This window comes from Ischnura elegans, chromosome 1 (assembly GCF_921293095.1).
Source record: "Ischnura elegans chromosome 1, ioIscEleg1.1, whole genome shotgun sequence".
Taxonomy (NCBI): Eukaryota; Metazoa; Arthropoda; class Insecta; order Odonata; family Coenagrionidae; genus Ischnura; species Ischnura elegans.
The window spans coordinates 4831457-4846271 of NC_060246.1; the positions used below are offsets into that span (position 1 = coordinate 4831457).

General features: G+C 39.7%; 1 protein-coding gene across 1 annotated transcript in view; it reads right to left on the minus strand.

The window, feature by feature from the left end:
- Positions 1-14815, minus strand: part of LOC124155028 (synapsin) — a 70406-nt gene that overhangs the window by 21912 nt on the left and 33679 nt on the right. The window contains exons 2-5 of the mRNA XM_046528774.1: positions 10855-11100; positions 4084-4345; positions 2574-2800; positions 1745-1894 (exon numbers count right to left, since the gene is read on the minus strand). Of these exons, the coding sequence (XP_046384730.1) occupies positions 1745-1894; positions 2574-2800; positions 4084-4296 (590 nt within the window). The 5' untranslated portion in view covers positions 4297-4345; positions 10855-11100. The remainder of the gene's footprint in view (positions 1-1744; positions 1895-2573; positions 2801-4083; positions 4346-10854; positions 11101-14815) is intronic.

Below are 14815 nucleotides of genomic sequence, written 5' to 3' on the forward strand. Positions count from 1 at the left end.
AAGTTATTTCGATCACCAAAAACTCCCCGCAAAAATACGTGTTGGGAATCTTTTTGGATATTTCGGGAGCTTTTGACAACGCCTGGTGGCCAATAATTTTATACGAACTTAGGACGCAGTACTGCACGAAGACAGTTTTTAATCTCACCAAAGAGTACTTCACAGAAAGGCACACGGAGCTGACCATGAATGGAGTAACTGTTGGTAAAACACTAACTAAAGGGTACCCACAGGGATCCGTTCTTGGTCCACTCTTTTGGAATATCCTTTTCAACGACTTCTTCAAATCTCAGCTCCCAACAGACTCAGAAATCGTAGCCTACGCAGATGATGCACTTGTGATAATCAAGGGTGAAAATAGACGGGAGATTGAAAAGAAAGCTACTACTGCACTCGAAACTATAAATCTTTGGGGTGAAAATAAAAAGTTAAAATTTTCTCATGAAAAGAGTGAATGCACACTCCTAAAAGGCAAACTAAAGCGCAAACCAATAATAAAAATGAATGATGTAGCAATAAAATACAGTGCAAAAGTGAAATACTTAGGAATAATAATAACATAAGGCCTGAAATTCAATGACCACTGTGAATATGTAATCAAGAAAATCAAAGAAATCTTTACAACATTAAAAAGACTTGCCCGGGAAAATTACGGATACTCCTGCGAATCACTACGAAAATTGTACAAGGGAATTGCAGAGCCGATTATTCTTTATGCGTGTGAGGCTTGGGGTGAGGAAATACAAATTAGAGGGAAAAGCAGGGAAAAACTAACAAGATCACAGAGATTCGCACTCCTAACTGTAACTAAAGCCTACCGAACAGTGTCAACTGAAACCCTTTGTGTGTTAGCAGGCTGTATCCCTGTAGACCTGATGGTAGAAGAAAGGATCAAGATTTTCAACGACAAAAAGACAAACGCAGATAGCGCGCTAAGTAGAAAGACTCACCGTAGAGAGACGCTGGCCAAATGGCAAAGTCGTTGGGATGAATCAACCACTGGAAGGGACACGCAATCCTACTTAAGTGATGTGCAAGAGAGGGTCTCCAAAAGAGGAAAGGATTTAACACACGTGACTGTTCAGTTCCTAACTGGAAACGGTGATTTCAATAAAAAGCTACTTCATTTCAACCTAACGAACAATGGAAAATGCACCTTCTGCAAGAAAAATGATGAAACGGCCTGGCACTTGTTGGCAGAATGTGAAGAATTACTTGAAATAAGAGAACAACTAATTCAGAAACTGCAGGAAAATAACCTTGATTTCAATAAAAAAGCACTGCTAGAGCCAGAAATTTATGAGACCACCAAGCAAATAATGAATAAACTGCATGCAGCCAAGAAAATTTATCAAAACGCTGGAGAAATAATAAAAGCTTAAGCCGATCCCAATGATCCTTTTGCTTGCAAAAGGTGAGGGGGACACTCGCCCGGCGCAAGCCGGGGCAAAACTTACTGCGTTCAAACGTATAAACAACAATAAATCGGCTAAAGTAACCAAAGGCTAAGAAAAGCGGCCCCTAGGAGATAAGTTGCCTACTTGAAACCTAGGGGGGTGGAGGAGGGGGCATTGCCCCCACCGAGTGTCTCCTCATAGTGCTCATTTATCCTTTCCAAAACGAATCTCTTTAGTGAAAACTTGCGATCTTACCCTTGAATTTATTTGACAGAATGCATAGAAAATCGCTAACAGAACGAAAGCTTTTTTCGCTGTACTTGGCGTCGAATTCCGCCATGACTTACCTCACCACTTTAGTGCCATTCCTAAACACCGCCATGCTGACGGTGGCGCCGGTCTCCGTGGAAGCCGTAAGTGAGAGTTCCCGGAACTCGGCTTGCTCCACGCGAATGTCGTAATCCCCGTGGATACGACGCCCTCGGAAATACTTGGACCTGGAAAATAGAAGCATTGCTGGCTATAAAAAAAACAGTTTTTAATTGGTTGTTAGTGCTCACATGACAGTGGGAATATTCTGTGGACATGGTGAAGTAATAAATTGTCATCATTGTTCATTGGGGACATAATATATACCATCTAAATTAATTGAATTTTAAATGTGAAAATTAGTTTTATTTACTGACGCAATCCCTTGGTCATGATTAAAAAACTTAAATCCATCGATATACCCGCGAGCTTTACCATCAGCTACAAACATAGCAATTGAACAAGCTCGAGGTTTTTTTTTAATAAAATTGTGTTTTTATTCGTGGATTCCGGCGAAGGTATAATTTTTTTTACGATTGATGACTTTAAATCTTTGAAAAACAGTGCAATTTAAGTAGAAATGTAATAATTAAAATTTATATATTTCACATACGTATAAAAACTCAAAGCAATGTGCTGAGAAAATATGAAAATAGGCTCAAATATACCTTTTCAGGACGTTTACAGTGCCATCTTTAAGAAATTCATCTGAAAGTCTTCAAGTCGTGATCAGTGCATTGTGTATGACATTAAAATAATGAATGGTCACCGGAGAGAAATCAAGGGATACCACATTTCTCACGGGTTTAACATTTAAGATATAACTGAGAGATGAGGAGGAGGCTTTTGAAATGTTGTTCTCCTCACCAGTCCGTGTTCTGGTCGTCTATGACGAGGAGCGTGAAGCATCGGTCCTTGTTGTAAGCGGGGCGGGAGGAGGAGCCGGGCAGCGCGGCTCCCAGGATGGAGGCGCCGCCCTCCCGCGCCACACCCGTCAGCGACTGCACCCGCTGCAGCAGGGACTCGCGCGTCTTGGCGGGCGACGACGGAGCGCTTGTCGTCCGGCTGCTCGGCCTCAGGTTAAGGGACAGGTCCTGCCACAAAATCAATCAAGTCAGTTGCGACATATTTCCAATAGACTCGAATGGAAACGTTCGAGAACAAAGCATGGCTTCGGATGTAGGGCTGTGTCGTTTATGAATGGAATTAACCAAATGAGTTGAAAAGAGCATCTCCGTTGAAATCTTAATAATGAACGACGAGTCTAAATCCATTGAAGAGTTTTGGATTGTTACGTTCTCAGAGTGAGCTAGAGAATCGAGCGGTACAGATGCTGGCCGAATCCCCCCGACATAAGTCGCTCTTAATGGACGATCTTCATTCAGTGCATTCAGAAATGTAGCAGGCTTGGATTTTATGATAACCGTGACTGCGTATTTCTTGATATGGGGACTAGATTTATCTTTAAAAAAATCATCTGGGGACTAGATTTATAATAAAAAAAAATCATTTTTGATAATGCACAGCGTCTGATCTTCACTTGTCAGCTAGAGTTCATTGGCTCGTGTCCTTAGCAATCGCAATTTTACGACGTCTCGCCCGCTTATATTCACGTGTCACTATGGCAATTTCCGACGAATTTTCTCGGGGCTTTCGCTGCTTGCTCCTTTACGATCAGTTGCCGTGTGTTGTGAAACAAAGAATCTGGATGGCAGGGAGCATGGTCGACGCATATCCTTTAACTTTTAGAGGAATGATTTAATTTCATTTTTCGAGAAAATTATCAGAAGCTGAAAAAATCCGTTGAAATCTTCGTAGGAATTTTTTAGTTCGTATGTGACGACACCTAAAGCATTAATTCATAACTGGCGATGAAATAGAATTTTCTCGGGTTTTCTAATCATGATCAAAATCGGTCTTTGTCACCCAAATTTATATTTTAGGGAGAGTAGGAATACTGACAACTATATATTATTTTGGTTTAACAAAAAAATTAGTTACAAGTTTTTGTGCTGCATTTAAGCAATCTGAAATTTTCTCCTCGCTACATAAGAGAACAGAATTGATAGTACAAGCGAGAAATATAATACAGATAGAGACATTGTTTTTTTGTAATTTGGGTGAAAATTATTTTACGTTCCTTTTCAAACAAGTAAATTTGAGATTTTTATAATGTATAGTAGGTGTTGGCAGTTATGAAAAGGATCGCCTCAGTAGCTTTCTTTTCGAATTTTCAAGAGCAAAGAGTTTCCTTTCGCTGCCTACCTATTCTGAGGGCATCAAAGAGACGGCAACACGAGTGAGCGTCCATAGCAACCGTGAAGTGAGCGGGGACCCTTGCCATCGCCTTGGGGAACACAGAAAGAGCGCCTCTCACCCCGCCTGCTCCCGGCTGCTGTTGCTGCGTTGGTGGGGCCCCCATGGGCGGCCCGCCCCCGGGGGCCCCCACCGCCCCCGTCATGGGTTGTGCGCCGCCCTGCAGCGGCCCTCCGGGCGTGGGTCCCATCCCGGCCGTAGGCGGGTGCGGCCCGGGTCCGTGGTGCGTGGCTGGCGGCACCCCGTGTGGCGGCTGCTGTTGCTCCCGCATCATCCCGTCCGGTCCCTCATCGAACTCCGACGAGAGGTCCCCGGACGAGAATCTGAGCCAGGGCGAAAAAAGTCGTCACTGTCAGGATTGGTAGTCATCATTTGGTGTCATTTTGAGTGTGAATACACATCATTTTAGCTGCTTCTAAACCGAACAAGGTTAAGCATTCGCACCACCATTATAAAACCTTTGAAACTTTGATCGGGTGCTTGGATTGAAGTGAATGTTGGGTATTGTAAGGGGATGATCCGCCCTCCGAAATGAAAAAAAATGAACGTTCAAGATACTGACCACCTGCCTCTTAGAATTATCCTAGGCATACTTCAGATACATCAGCTTCTATGAGCTACTTTTCAACAGTAACTCCATGAGTTTTATAATTTCACTTTTATTTTAAACTTGAAGTTCTCTAGAGTGCTCTCATTTAAACTTCATTAACCTCCCCATAAATTGATTTCGGCCACTCCCAAATATATAATTTAAATACGCATATGGGCGTCCGATTTCCAATTATAATTGGAAATAAATTTTACTGGGAGGATATCTGTTAAGCAACCAAAGGCCTGGCTCAGACGAACATTTATTTTATATTTTAACGGACAGTTAGCAATTCTTTTCTACCATTCTCGTCGGCCAAGACCTTGAAAATGGCATAAGGCACTGAAACCATTTTTGAATTTTAATTTAAATTTTTTTACGCAACACCACCATTAAAAAAAATTGAAATCGGCTCAATGTACATCACTTATACAGTAGATCCATTTACGAGATTCACTGCTCAAACGTAGGTGCTCGAAAATTCACTCCTGAAATATCTTGCTTCCGAATTTAATACCTGGTATCTTTACGCAAAAACTATATTTTAACAGCAATTTGCTCGCCTTCTCACATTAACTGGCTAAATACAAAAACTTTTAAGCAAGAAGGGGTTCTTACCAAAATTATTAATTCTTTATTATAAACATTAGATATATGACGCTGATAATATTAGGTTTAAGAATGGCATTGCTAGAAGAGTTTATGTGTAAAATACTTCGGTATCATCAACGGATCCCAGAACTTGGAGGAAACCAACAGAACGGTTTTTTAAATGTGTGCATTCGGGGAAAAAATCCATCACCTCGCGTTGGCTAAGGAATGCCTCATGCTCGACAAGATTGGAGGTGTGTAGTGCTCTTCCAAATCTTATGAAATCTCCTTCCTAGCGGCGCACATTGGCTCCGTTCCACCGCACAGCAGCTTTGAGACTCCGGAAATCGCATCCTCAGCTCTTGCAGTCGCTCGAAATTGACACTTGCAATGGGGAACATGCACAATTTTTTTAAAGTACTGGAATAAGAAGGTCCCTACCTCAAATGTACTCGCCGAAAATTTCGCGTACGAATAATGTTTTTTAGCTGAGTTATGAGTCTTTAAAAATTGATCTTCATCGGCTGCTTGAAAACACGACGTCATCGGAGCGTGACGTCACGGCACGGTATCCACTGATGACAGACTGAGGAAGTGGATAGAAAATCGATCTACGAGGGCTCAAATGCAAGTTTAGCGAAAAATTATTGCTGCTTAAACGGCAAAATGCACACTGTGAATATTTTGGGTTGCCAAGGCGTTGTTTAAACAATTAAAGGGGATTGTTTGGGGAGATTTGGAAAGATTAAATGAACATAAGTTGGTTGCAGATTGTGATCTACGTTGGATACCCACATCATTTAGTTAGTGTATTGCAGCATGCATATTCAACAGACAAACGTGTGAAAACCATATATATCGTGTTTAGTGCCCCGCCACTCAAGTACCTCCATTTTCTCGCCGGAAAAGGTTTTTGCTTGTGCCCCAAAGGACAAAAATAAGAGAAGAAATTGGTTGATGAACTACGGAATAGAGTTAAATACTTTATTTACATTGTCAACGGGATATTTCTCAACGTAAGTACACTCTTGAATCAGGGTTAACGTAGGGTTTTATCAAATCGCCAGTATTTCTCGGATGCCCACCAAATTTAAGATGTATCACTCATTTCACCTTGTAAATGACCCTAGAAATGTACCTAATAGTCCACCGATTGTAGGATTATATACATAAAGAAAGGTGGCTATTCATGACGTTACGATTAAACCACGGGGAAAAATAAGGAGTATATGAGAGAAATATGTGGCTTTTGGTAAGGTAAACTAAGTATTTTCTGCTGTGATGCCCATAAAGTTCGCTGCATGTCACCGCAAAATCTAAAATTTCGTCTCGTTTCTGAAGTGGGTTTATATTAAAAAACAAGAAATTGAGTAAGTACAGCGTAAATAGTACTTGAAACTTATTTCTGTGTCTATCAAATACTTTTTTTTACCTTTTCACGATCATTTGGATCTCAACATCGGCCGATTAGGGAAAACTATCTAAGTTCCGCATGGTAGGTACGTAACTAAGTAAATGCATAAGATAGATTTTCAGCTAGCAATGGATATAATAAATCATAATGGACAATAAATAAATATTTAAAAGCGTTCGTAAAATATTTTTCATTGATCGTATAATTATTTGTCTGCCTTATTTTACTCCCGCATCGCGCTAATGACGAAGCAATCACAGTTTTTCAGAAAATCAGCCGCCATAAGGAAGTCGACCAAAAGTAAACTGAGGTATTTTGCTTTCTTAAATCTCTCTCAAGTCAATTTGTCCTTTTAGGAACTACTACAAAGCTCGACGAAGATTTTTACTTCGATATCTTGCATTGAAGGCTTTACCACTCTACTCTCTTAGCGAAATGAATGGTGTACCGTGCGATGACGTCAGAAGGCGTTTCAGGTCACGTGACTTCAAGCGATATTCGAGCATTTTTAATTAGCAATTATTGAAGTTTGTGGAGTACTAGGAGTGTTTTGGTATATAAATTTGGACTCGTGAGAAAATGTTCTATTCAATGAGACTATCTAGCATGATGAATAAATTTCATGCATGTTCCCCATTGTCACACCACGTCCGCATTCAGCGTCGCCATGGTTACGAGCGAGTATGCGGAAAAATCCCTTTCAATGTGAGGCATTCCGTTTCCATTTCATGTGATAATAACCACAGCGATCCTCCATAATAGGGCCACACGGTTGAGGAAATCCTGAATCGGTTTCCGGTTCTGAAAAAACCGTTTACGACTTCGGTGCACCGATTCAACAGTCTGAACCAGTTTTATCTCCGAGCAGTTTTTTTTCTTCTGAACCTTGTTTTCTCTGTCGAACCGATTTTTTTTTTCAACTAAATCAATCTCTTTCTTTCCAAACACTTTTACAGCATCCAATGACACTGATCAGAATTTTGACACTAATCTTAGGAATTACAAACTTCTTACGATGCAGGAATAAGAATTTCGATGAATGTTCAGGAGTTTTTTTTTTTAAATAAACCGTAAGGCGGGGGTTCGAATCGGTGGACCAATGGAGAGCGTATTTGATAAAAAAAAAGAAGTGGTTCTCCGGTTGGGACCGGTGCAAAGGCAAATGCCTAATCTGAAGAAAACCCAACTGAATCGGTGGGTCGGAAAAAGTCACAGGCCTACTCCATAGCATGAGAGGAAAGCAATGTGCCGAGTGCAGGGGTGGACACGGAATAAAGGGCCGCATTTCTTTCTCTGGGAGAAGTGGCATGGGAGAAGAATGAAGACAAGGGACACCGAAAAATATTCCTCTGGCATTATTTTTCAAAATTAATTTAAATATATTTCTAACTTTCTAAACTGCTGTCTTCCAATGATGCATAATTACAAGTAAACTGTGCTCTGCCATCGTTCGGAGGCATCTCGTTCCCAATCCATGGTCCATTTGCAGCATCCCTCCCTCCTCCTCCCTACAGCTCAATTATACATTGTGATTCCATCACTCACTCACTCATACAAATGTTTGTGGTGAACGAGACGAAATACGACAAAACGTCTTGTGACCATCCCCCCTAAAATCGCCTGAAACCTTAAAATTGAGTATTAGGATTAGTTGAAAAAATGTCCACCCAAATCCGATGGCAGCGCTGCGATCAATGACAAAGTTTGTTTATGCAAACTAAAGAAGCGGAGGTGAAATAGGAAAAATGGAAAAGAAGAGGTAGGAGAAAAAACGAAGAGATGAGAAAGATAAGGTAAGAAATTTTTACATATAATTTTTGATAAATTACATTCTGCATATTAAATATTGCCGTTATCAAAATTGAAAGTGTATTTTTAATTAATTGCATGGTTAACAAATGCACGTAACATAACTAAAAAGATTATTTATGTTGTTGACTGTAGTTCCTAACTTGTTGCCGCTAAACGAATGCGGTTGAAAGATTCCTAAACTAACCACCCTTAAAAAGCAGATGGGTAAAAATAATTTTATTTTCATTGTTTGTGATGGCAAGAACGTTTTAATTTTGTTTACGCCAAGTTCTATGTTAATCTCCGTTTTCATTTGCAATGCTATCCTCAAGCTGGTGCATCAAACACACTGAATGTTATAATACTGAGGATAATTGCAGGTATAAATATTTCATATTCAAATATTTGTATTAAGAAAATCACGTTTCATTGAGTGACTAAGTTGTTTAGCAGTAAAAGTCTTCAAAATCATAACTTTTGTGATGTCTTGTTCGTCAAAACTTGTCATCTACTCCTCACAAGATGATTTTATTGCGCATTATCATGGATATTAAAGCTATAAGCAGATGTTTGTGTATTCCGATACATGAAAACTTTAACAAGAGGTATTCCTGAAGTGTTATTATTCGCGATCGTGATGAATAATCATGTTATATAAGTTGTCATACTAGACCGAATTCATGCCTAGGATTTAGGATCCTACTTCGTTATATTCAGCTTAAATCGATCTAAAAAGTCTGCAAAAAAGCGATATTGATATTGATAACCAGTACCTACGAAATGCTATTGTAGTATAATCCTCTCTTAAGTCACAACTTATTCATATCCCAAGGATTTGGTTGAGTAATTAGAACAAGAATTAATGAACGTGTTTTTGACATCAATTATTATGGCAACCGATTAGAGTTGGTTGTTTGAGTCCGTTGCTCCCGCGCGGGGGACGCGTGTGCGATTCCCCCTGCAGCCATATTTTCCTCCGCATTTTTTGTATTTCTTTTGCGGAAACTCAAATTGAACTCCTAATTTTATGATTTTCAATCAGAAAAATGTTTTCCTTGGTGGAAAATCTTTCATCTGCATACCCCGCGCCAGGTTTATTATGTGTTTGATCGGTTTGATCTTAGTAGGTTTTATCGATATGATGCGATAGTATTTATCGAGCTACCTTTATCAAACATGTTTGGTAAAAGTAAACAAAATATTCAATATTCCATATGGACTTAAAAGTGCGATGGATTTCATCAGAAACTGGTATTACTAGCTACACTTGTTCAGTTTTTACTCGCTGTATGCAATACTTAATCAATTAAAATGTAGTCAACAGTGGTTCATTGTATTTCGTAGTTTCATTATGCTAAGATATTAGGTAGAAATTGAGTGTTACAATGTTGAGTGTTATAGCGAATATGCGAGGAACGTTCTTCGTTTGTGTAGGACGCAAACAATTTAGAGACTTTGTGCGGCTAATAGAAAATTTATATTATTTATTTTAGTTCCTAGGAAAAACGATATTTTTTAATTATATTTGTTTTCATATTGTAATCTGCATGCTTTACGATCGTTTTACCAGTGGAAGTGTAACTATTGCTTACCCCTCATCTAATGTCTCATTCAAGTATTCCGGAACATGGACTTTACGAAGCTTTACTATGAAGTCACCCACAATGCACTAATGCACGATGGAATCCTGAGGCGAATGAATTCCCTCTTGAATTTTCACATATTTCTAATCTAGCCATTTGAAAAAACAATCTTTATGAGACAAAATGGCGGAGTGAGTATAAAAGTGCCTTTTCGGCGAGTGTGTGGATTGTGAGGGGGTTGGGGGGGGGGGGGAGGCAGAGACTTCTCGCGAGCGACTGAGTGCGATTTATTACATAATATTCCTCAATGTTTACCTCCTTTTGTTTAGATTTCCAGAACTTGTGCTTATGATCGTTTATTTTGACTCTTAGAAAACTAAGGTTACCCTGATGCATAGTATGTTTATATTTTTATAAAAATTAGATCCATATGCATCCTGTAACCTATGTCATTCATTCTATGTTGCAGCTATTATTTACCTAATTTTACTCGTTGTCATCAAACTCTGCCTGGTATTCTTTAATAATTCAAACTTAAGCCTGTACTCCAATACATTAAACTGATCATTGCATAAGAGACAGCGGGTTACTTTTGTTCGCCTTATAATAGAATTTTCATGAAATGATGTCATTACGATCGATCGGGATTCGAATTATTACTATTCTCAAATGATTAACTTTTCAATTAGCATGGTGGTAAATTCATTTTTCAGAATCAACTACCAGGGAAATATTGTTTCACTAAGAAATGCCATTGTTTTTCACAGATATTCTTCTTTGAATTCGTGTTCCGCTATTATTTAATCGTTCCATTGGAAGAGCTAAGGCAAATTAACCACTTTTTTATTAGATACACCCTCTAACCTTCTTTTCAGGTAATTGACATTGGTGGTGAAGGACTGCTTGAAGCTGGAGAACGAAATTTTGGCGGCTTATCGTCGACTGGAGAGGGGGTGTGGGGGGGTGTGGGGGGCGAAGGCGGCGTCGGATGCGGCGTGCTCGCCTGCACACACTCTCTCCTTCTCCTTCTTCTCCCTTCAGGTCTTGGCGATGTGCGAGGGTGTGGCCGGAGGGAGATCTGCTGGCTGCTGCTTCAAACTCTAACAGCACCTGTTGGCGAGAGGAAGAGTATGTACTTACATCTGGTGTACTACACATAGGTGCATCCACTGCATACGTGAATTGTTCATACCTGTCCCAACGCCACAAACCCAAAAACAAATGGATGCATTTAACTTACTGAGTGGTCAAGGGACATATTGTTATTCATAAGTATTTCGGTAAGCGTTAAACGTTGGATTCTAACCGCACGATAGTTTTGCAATGTTTTTGGAATAGGATTAATAATAGCAGCCCTAACGCCTTTCGAGATAAAAATAGGCGTGCTGAATTTCTGCCGGAATGTTTTTTTCTCCAACTGAATGCATTCTTGTGCTTACATCAATTAACTTCGACTCAGGGTTGACGTGCGTTCTAACACCACGGCTTCTCTTCCTTTGTATCTACAGTTCTTTTCTTGGAAATGCTCTTATTTTCCATGCATATTTTCTTTTAAATTCAAATCGCAGGATTAGTTTATTACGCCACTGTAAGGGGATTACTAAATAATAATGGACCTCACAACCGCTCCTAACAAATACTTAAGCCAGTGGCATTTATAGAACAGTAAGGCATAGTAAGCGATGGGTATTAATATCAGACCATTGTGTTGAGTAAGAATGAGTCAAATCAGTCCTTTCAATCCCGACCAAAAAGCCACGGTATTCTCGGAGATGGATCTCTGTCCCATTGAAGCATGTTATTTCGGGGGGGGAGGTCCCTCTCCAACCCCTCCCCTATCTCTTGCTATTTCATATTTCAAATCGTACAAACGGGCGTGTGCCATGAACTTAGTGCGAAGTTATTCCTACCCTCGTAGCACAGAAAAAAAACAAACAAATTATAGTCTTTAAAAAAATATTCCAATCAAAGCCCGACTCCTCTCCTCAACCTGGAATATTGAGTTTATTCAAATGCAATAAACCTTATGGAATTAAACAAACAATGCTTCTTTGAATTCATATAAGGTTACCGTCGGAATCAGCCAAACAAATAAGATAAATCTTTTCTTTCGGCGAAGGGGAGGGGCGGAGTGAGCTCGAGGAAGCTTATTCCACGATCTTTTTTTTTCATTGTTAGTGCCTTAAACTGGATCTTTCCTATTCTAACCTCGAGGCTTATGTAATAGTACAAGAGCAATATTCAGCTCGTGCGCATGCGACCAGGATCGAAGAGGAAACATCCCTAGATCACAGAAACATCACTAGAAACATCACTAGATCCCTCCTCCCCTCCCAAGTCTACTCGACTGATTTTCGACGATAGCGTTTGTTCACACAATCTTTATTTCGGTTGACATATTATTATTACTAGATGAAAAATTAGCGAAGATAGAGAGGATTCACTATTAAAAAAAATTAATTACAAGTATAACACCCCCTCACCTTTTCCATATTTCCCAAATCATTGATGTAAGTAGAATGTTTTGATGTAATCTTTAAACAGCTGAGCATGGCTGTTTCGCAGGCGCATTGAGCTCTATCTTTATAGCATTTACTTTGGCATTTTCAATCTGAGCTGTCGCATGTGCACTGCGAATTGGGGATAGCGATCCATCTCTCCTCCCTCCCCACTGAACAAAACAAAAGAACCCCATTGAAAGTGTTCCCTCGCGTACTGACGCCGTCCTATTACAACTGCATTCACTCGGCGCCCGACGAACGCTGCGAGGTGACGGGTACGAATTTGATTCTCAGTCAGTGTGTGAGTCGCTCGCTTCCCCAGGCGGCGCGTTATCGCATCAGCCGTCCGCCACGCGTTGTCGTCGCCCACCTGGCGCCAGACAGAAGGCAATGTCATCTCCTGAGGTGGAGCGGGAGAAATTGAGAGTATTTGTGAAATATATATACATATATGTTTTTCTCTTGAGACGCGCATTGAAGCGGGGACGGCGCAGGCAAATAGTATTTAAATTCACGCGCGCCCCCTCGTTCACCTGTTGAAACAGAATTCTCACCAATCCTTCCCTTACCCCCCTTCCCGTTATCCTTGCCAACAGGTCCTCCATGAGGGCCGGCGGGAGTCAATTGGGCACTAGGGGTATGCAAGTGCTTACACAAAGCAGATTATTAGCGCACTGGCAATTTTTGCAATTAGCCTCTCTTTTTTTTTAATTTTCGCATGAATTGAAGGAGTTTGTTGATCCAGGAAACGAAATAGACTTTTGTTATGATCATAGAGTTTATATTACTGTATATACGTATTCAATATCTATGGTCATGTTCATAAAAATATTAAAATATGGTCTTCCTGTTGTACTTCATCTTCAAAGGCCAAAGTCTGGCTTTCCATGCAATGTTTTGCATTTCATAATTATAATTGCATTTGAAAATTCGCATTTTCATGCAAGCTCTTCGGACGATACTTTTCTAATTGATGAAAAATAACGTCCAATGAAATGACCCGTGGTCGGTTTACTTTTAAGAATACGCTGAGGAATTTCCTGTACCCTAAATTCGCTAATTTATCGTTTATTTTTGTCGTCTACAATTGCGAAACTGTTTTTAATAATTGATGACGAATTTTTCGGGTGCAATAACTAAAAGGAAAATTATTAGTTTTGAGTTACGTTATCTCGGACCCATCACCAAATGTTTACGCTCAATTGTTTGCAATTAATTTAAAAAATGATAATGTGTTGAAAGTGGAAAAATGGAAATCGTACCCCGTTCTTCCTGCGGGGATCTCTGTCACATTCGTTTCCACTTCAACCGTGTGGAAGAGGCTCTTGAATAGAGAGATAGGGAATACTTTACCATACGTGCTACACTATTCGCAACATCACTGTATTCATGTTAATCCTCGTAGTTCTCCATCCTTATGCGAATTCAAAGACAGAAGGGAAAAGCTGTCACTATTAAATGAATGCATTGCTCCGGTCAGGGACAGAGGTGTAAGGGGGACCAGGAGGCCAAATTTCCCCCCCGAAATGCGAAAAACAAGGAAGCATTGGATGCCGTAGTCAGAATTAGTTTAATGAAGCATGCACGAGGGCATGACAGTGGCATGTGGAGGTACTACTTTGCGCACAGAGTTAGAAATCGTAACGAAAAGTAACTGGGGTCACTGGGATACAGTTAGTTATTTGCTAAAATTCGTGATTCCAACAGATACTTGTTTGAAAAAATCACTCACAAGTACTATTTAGAATTTAAAAAAATAACTAATTAACTAAGTACGAATACAACTACAGTTACTTTCGTTAAAACCTTTTGTAAACTGCAAACGTGATTCATGCCGGTGTATCCATTGAATTTTCCTTAAAATTTAAGTTAAACTTATTGCTTTTAATGGAGTATTTTATATTTTCTAATAGTAATCCTATTAAAACGACCCAGGGTATTAATAATGTGACTTGATTTTATATGAAAATATTAATTGAAAGTAATAGCATTTCACGGAGCGAATAACATCTCAGTAATCACACAAAGAAATAGAAGCTTTGATCATTGAACGTTCGTTTAAGACAATTATTTTCCGAATAAGTATCTTAATTTGTGCGTGATCCACGGGGTTCCAAAGTTATTCTCGGTTTCAGGCGACTGTGCAGCCACACCAACTTATTATTTTCCCTTGTTATTTTTGATGTGGTGTTTTTGTTCATAAAAATACTCATTGATGATGTAATCGAAATCATTTAGACTCTGACGGAAAAAGGCCCTCCTAAAGTTATTCCAAAAATGGTAGAATTTTGCCTTCGTGATTGCTATTTCTCTTGGAATGGGAA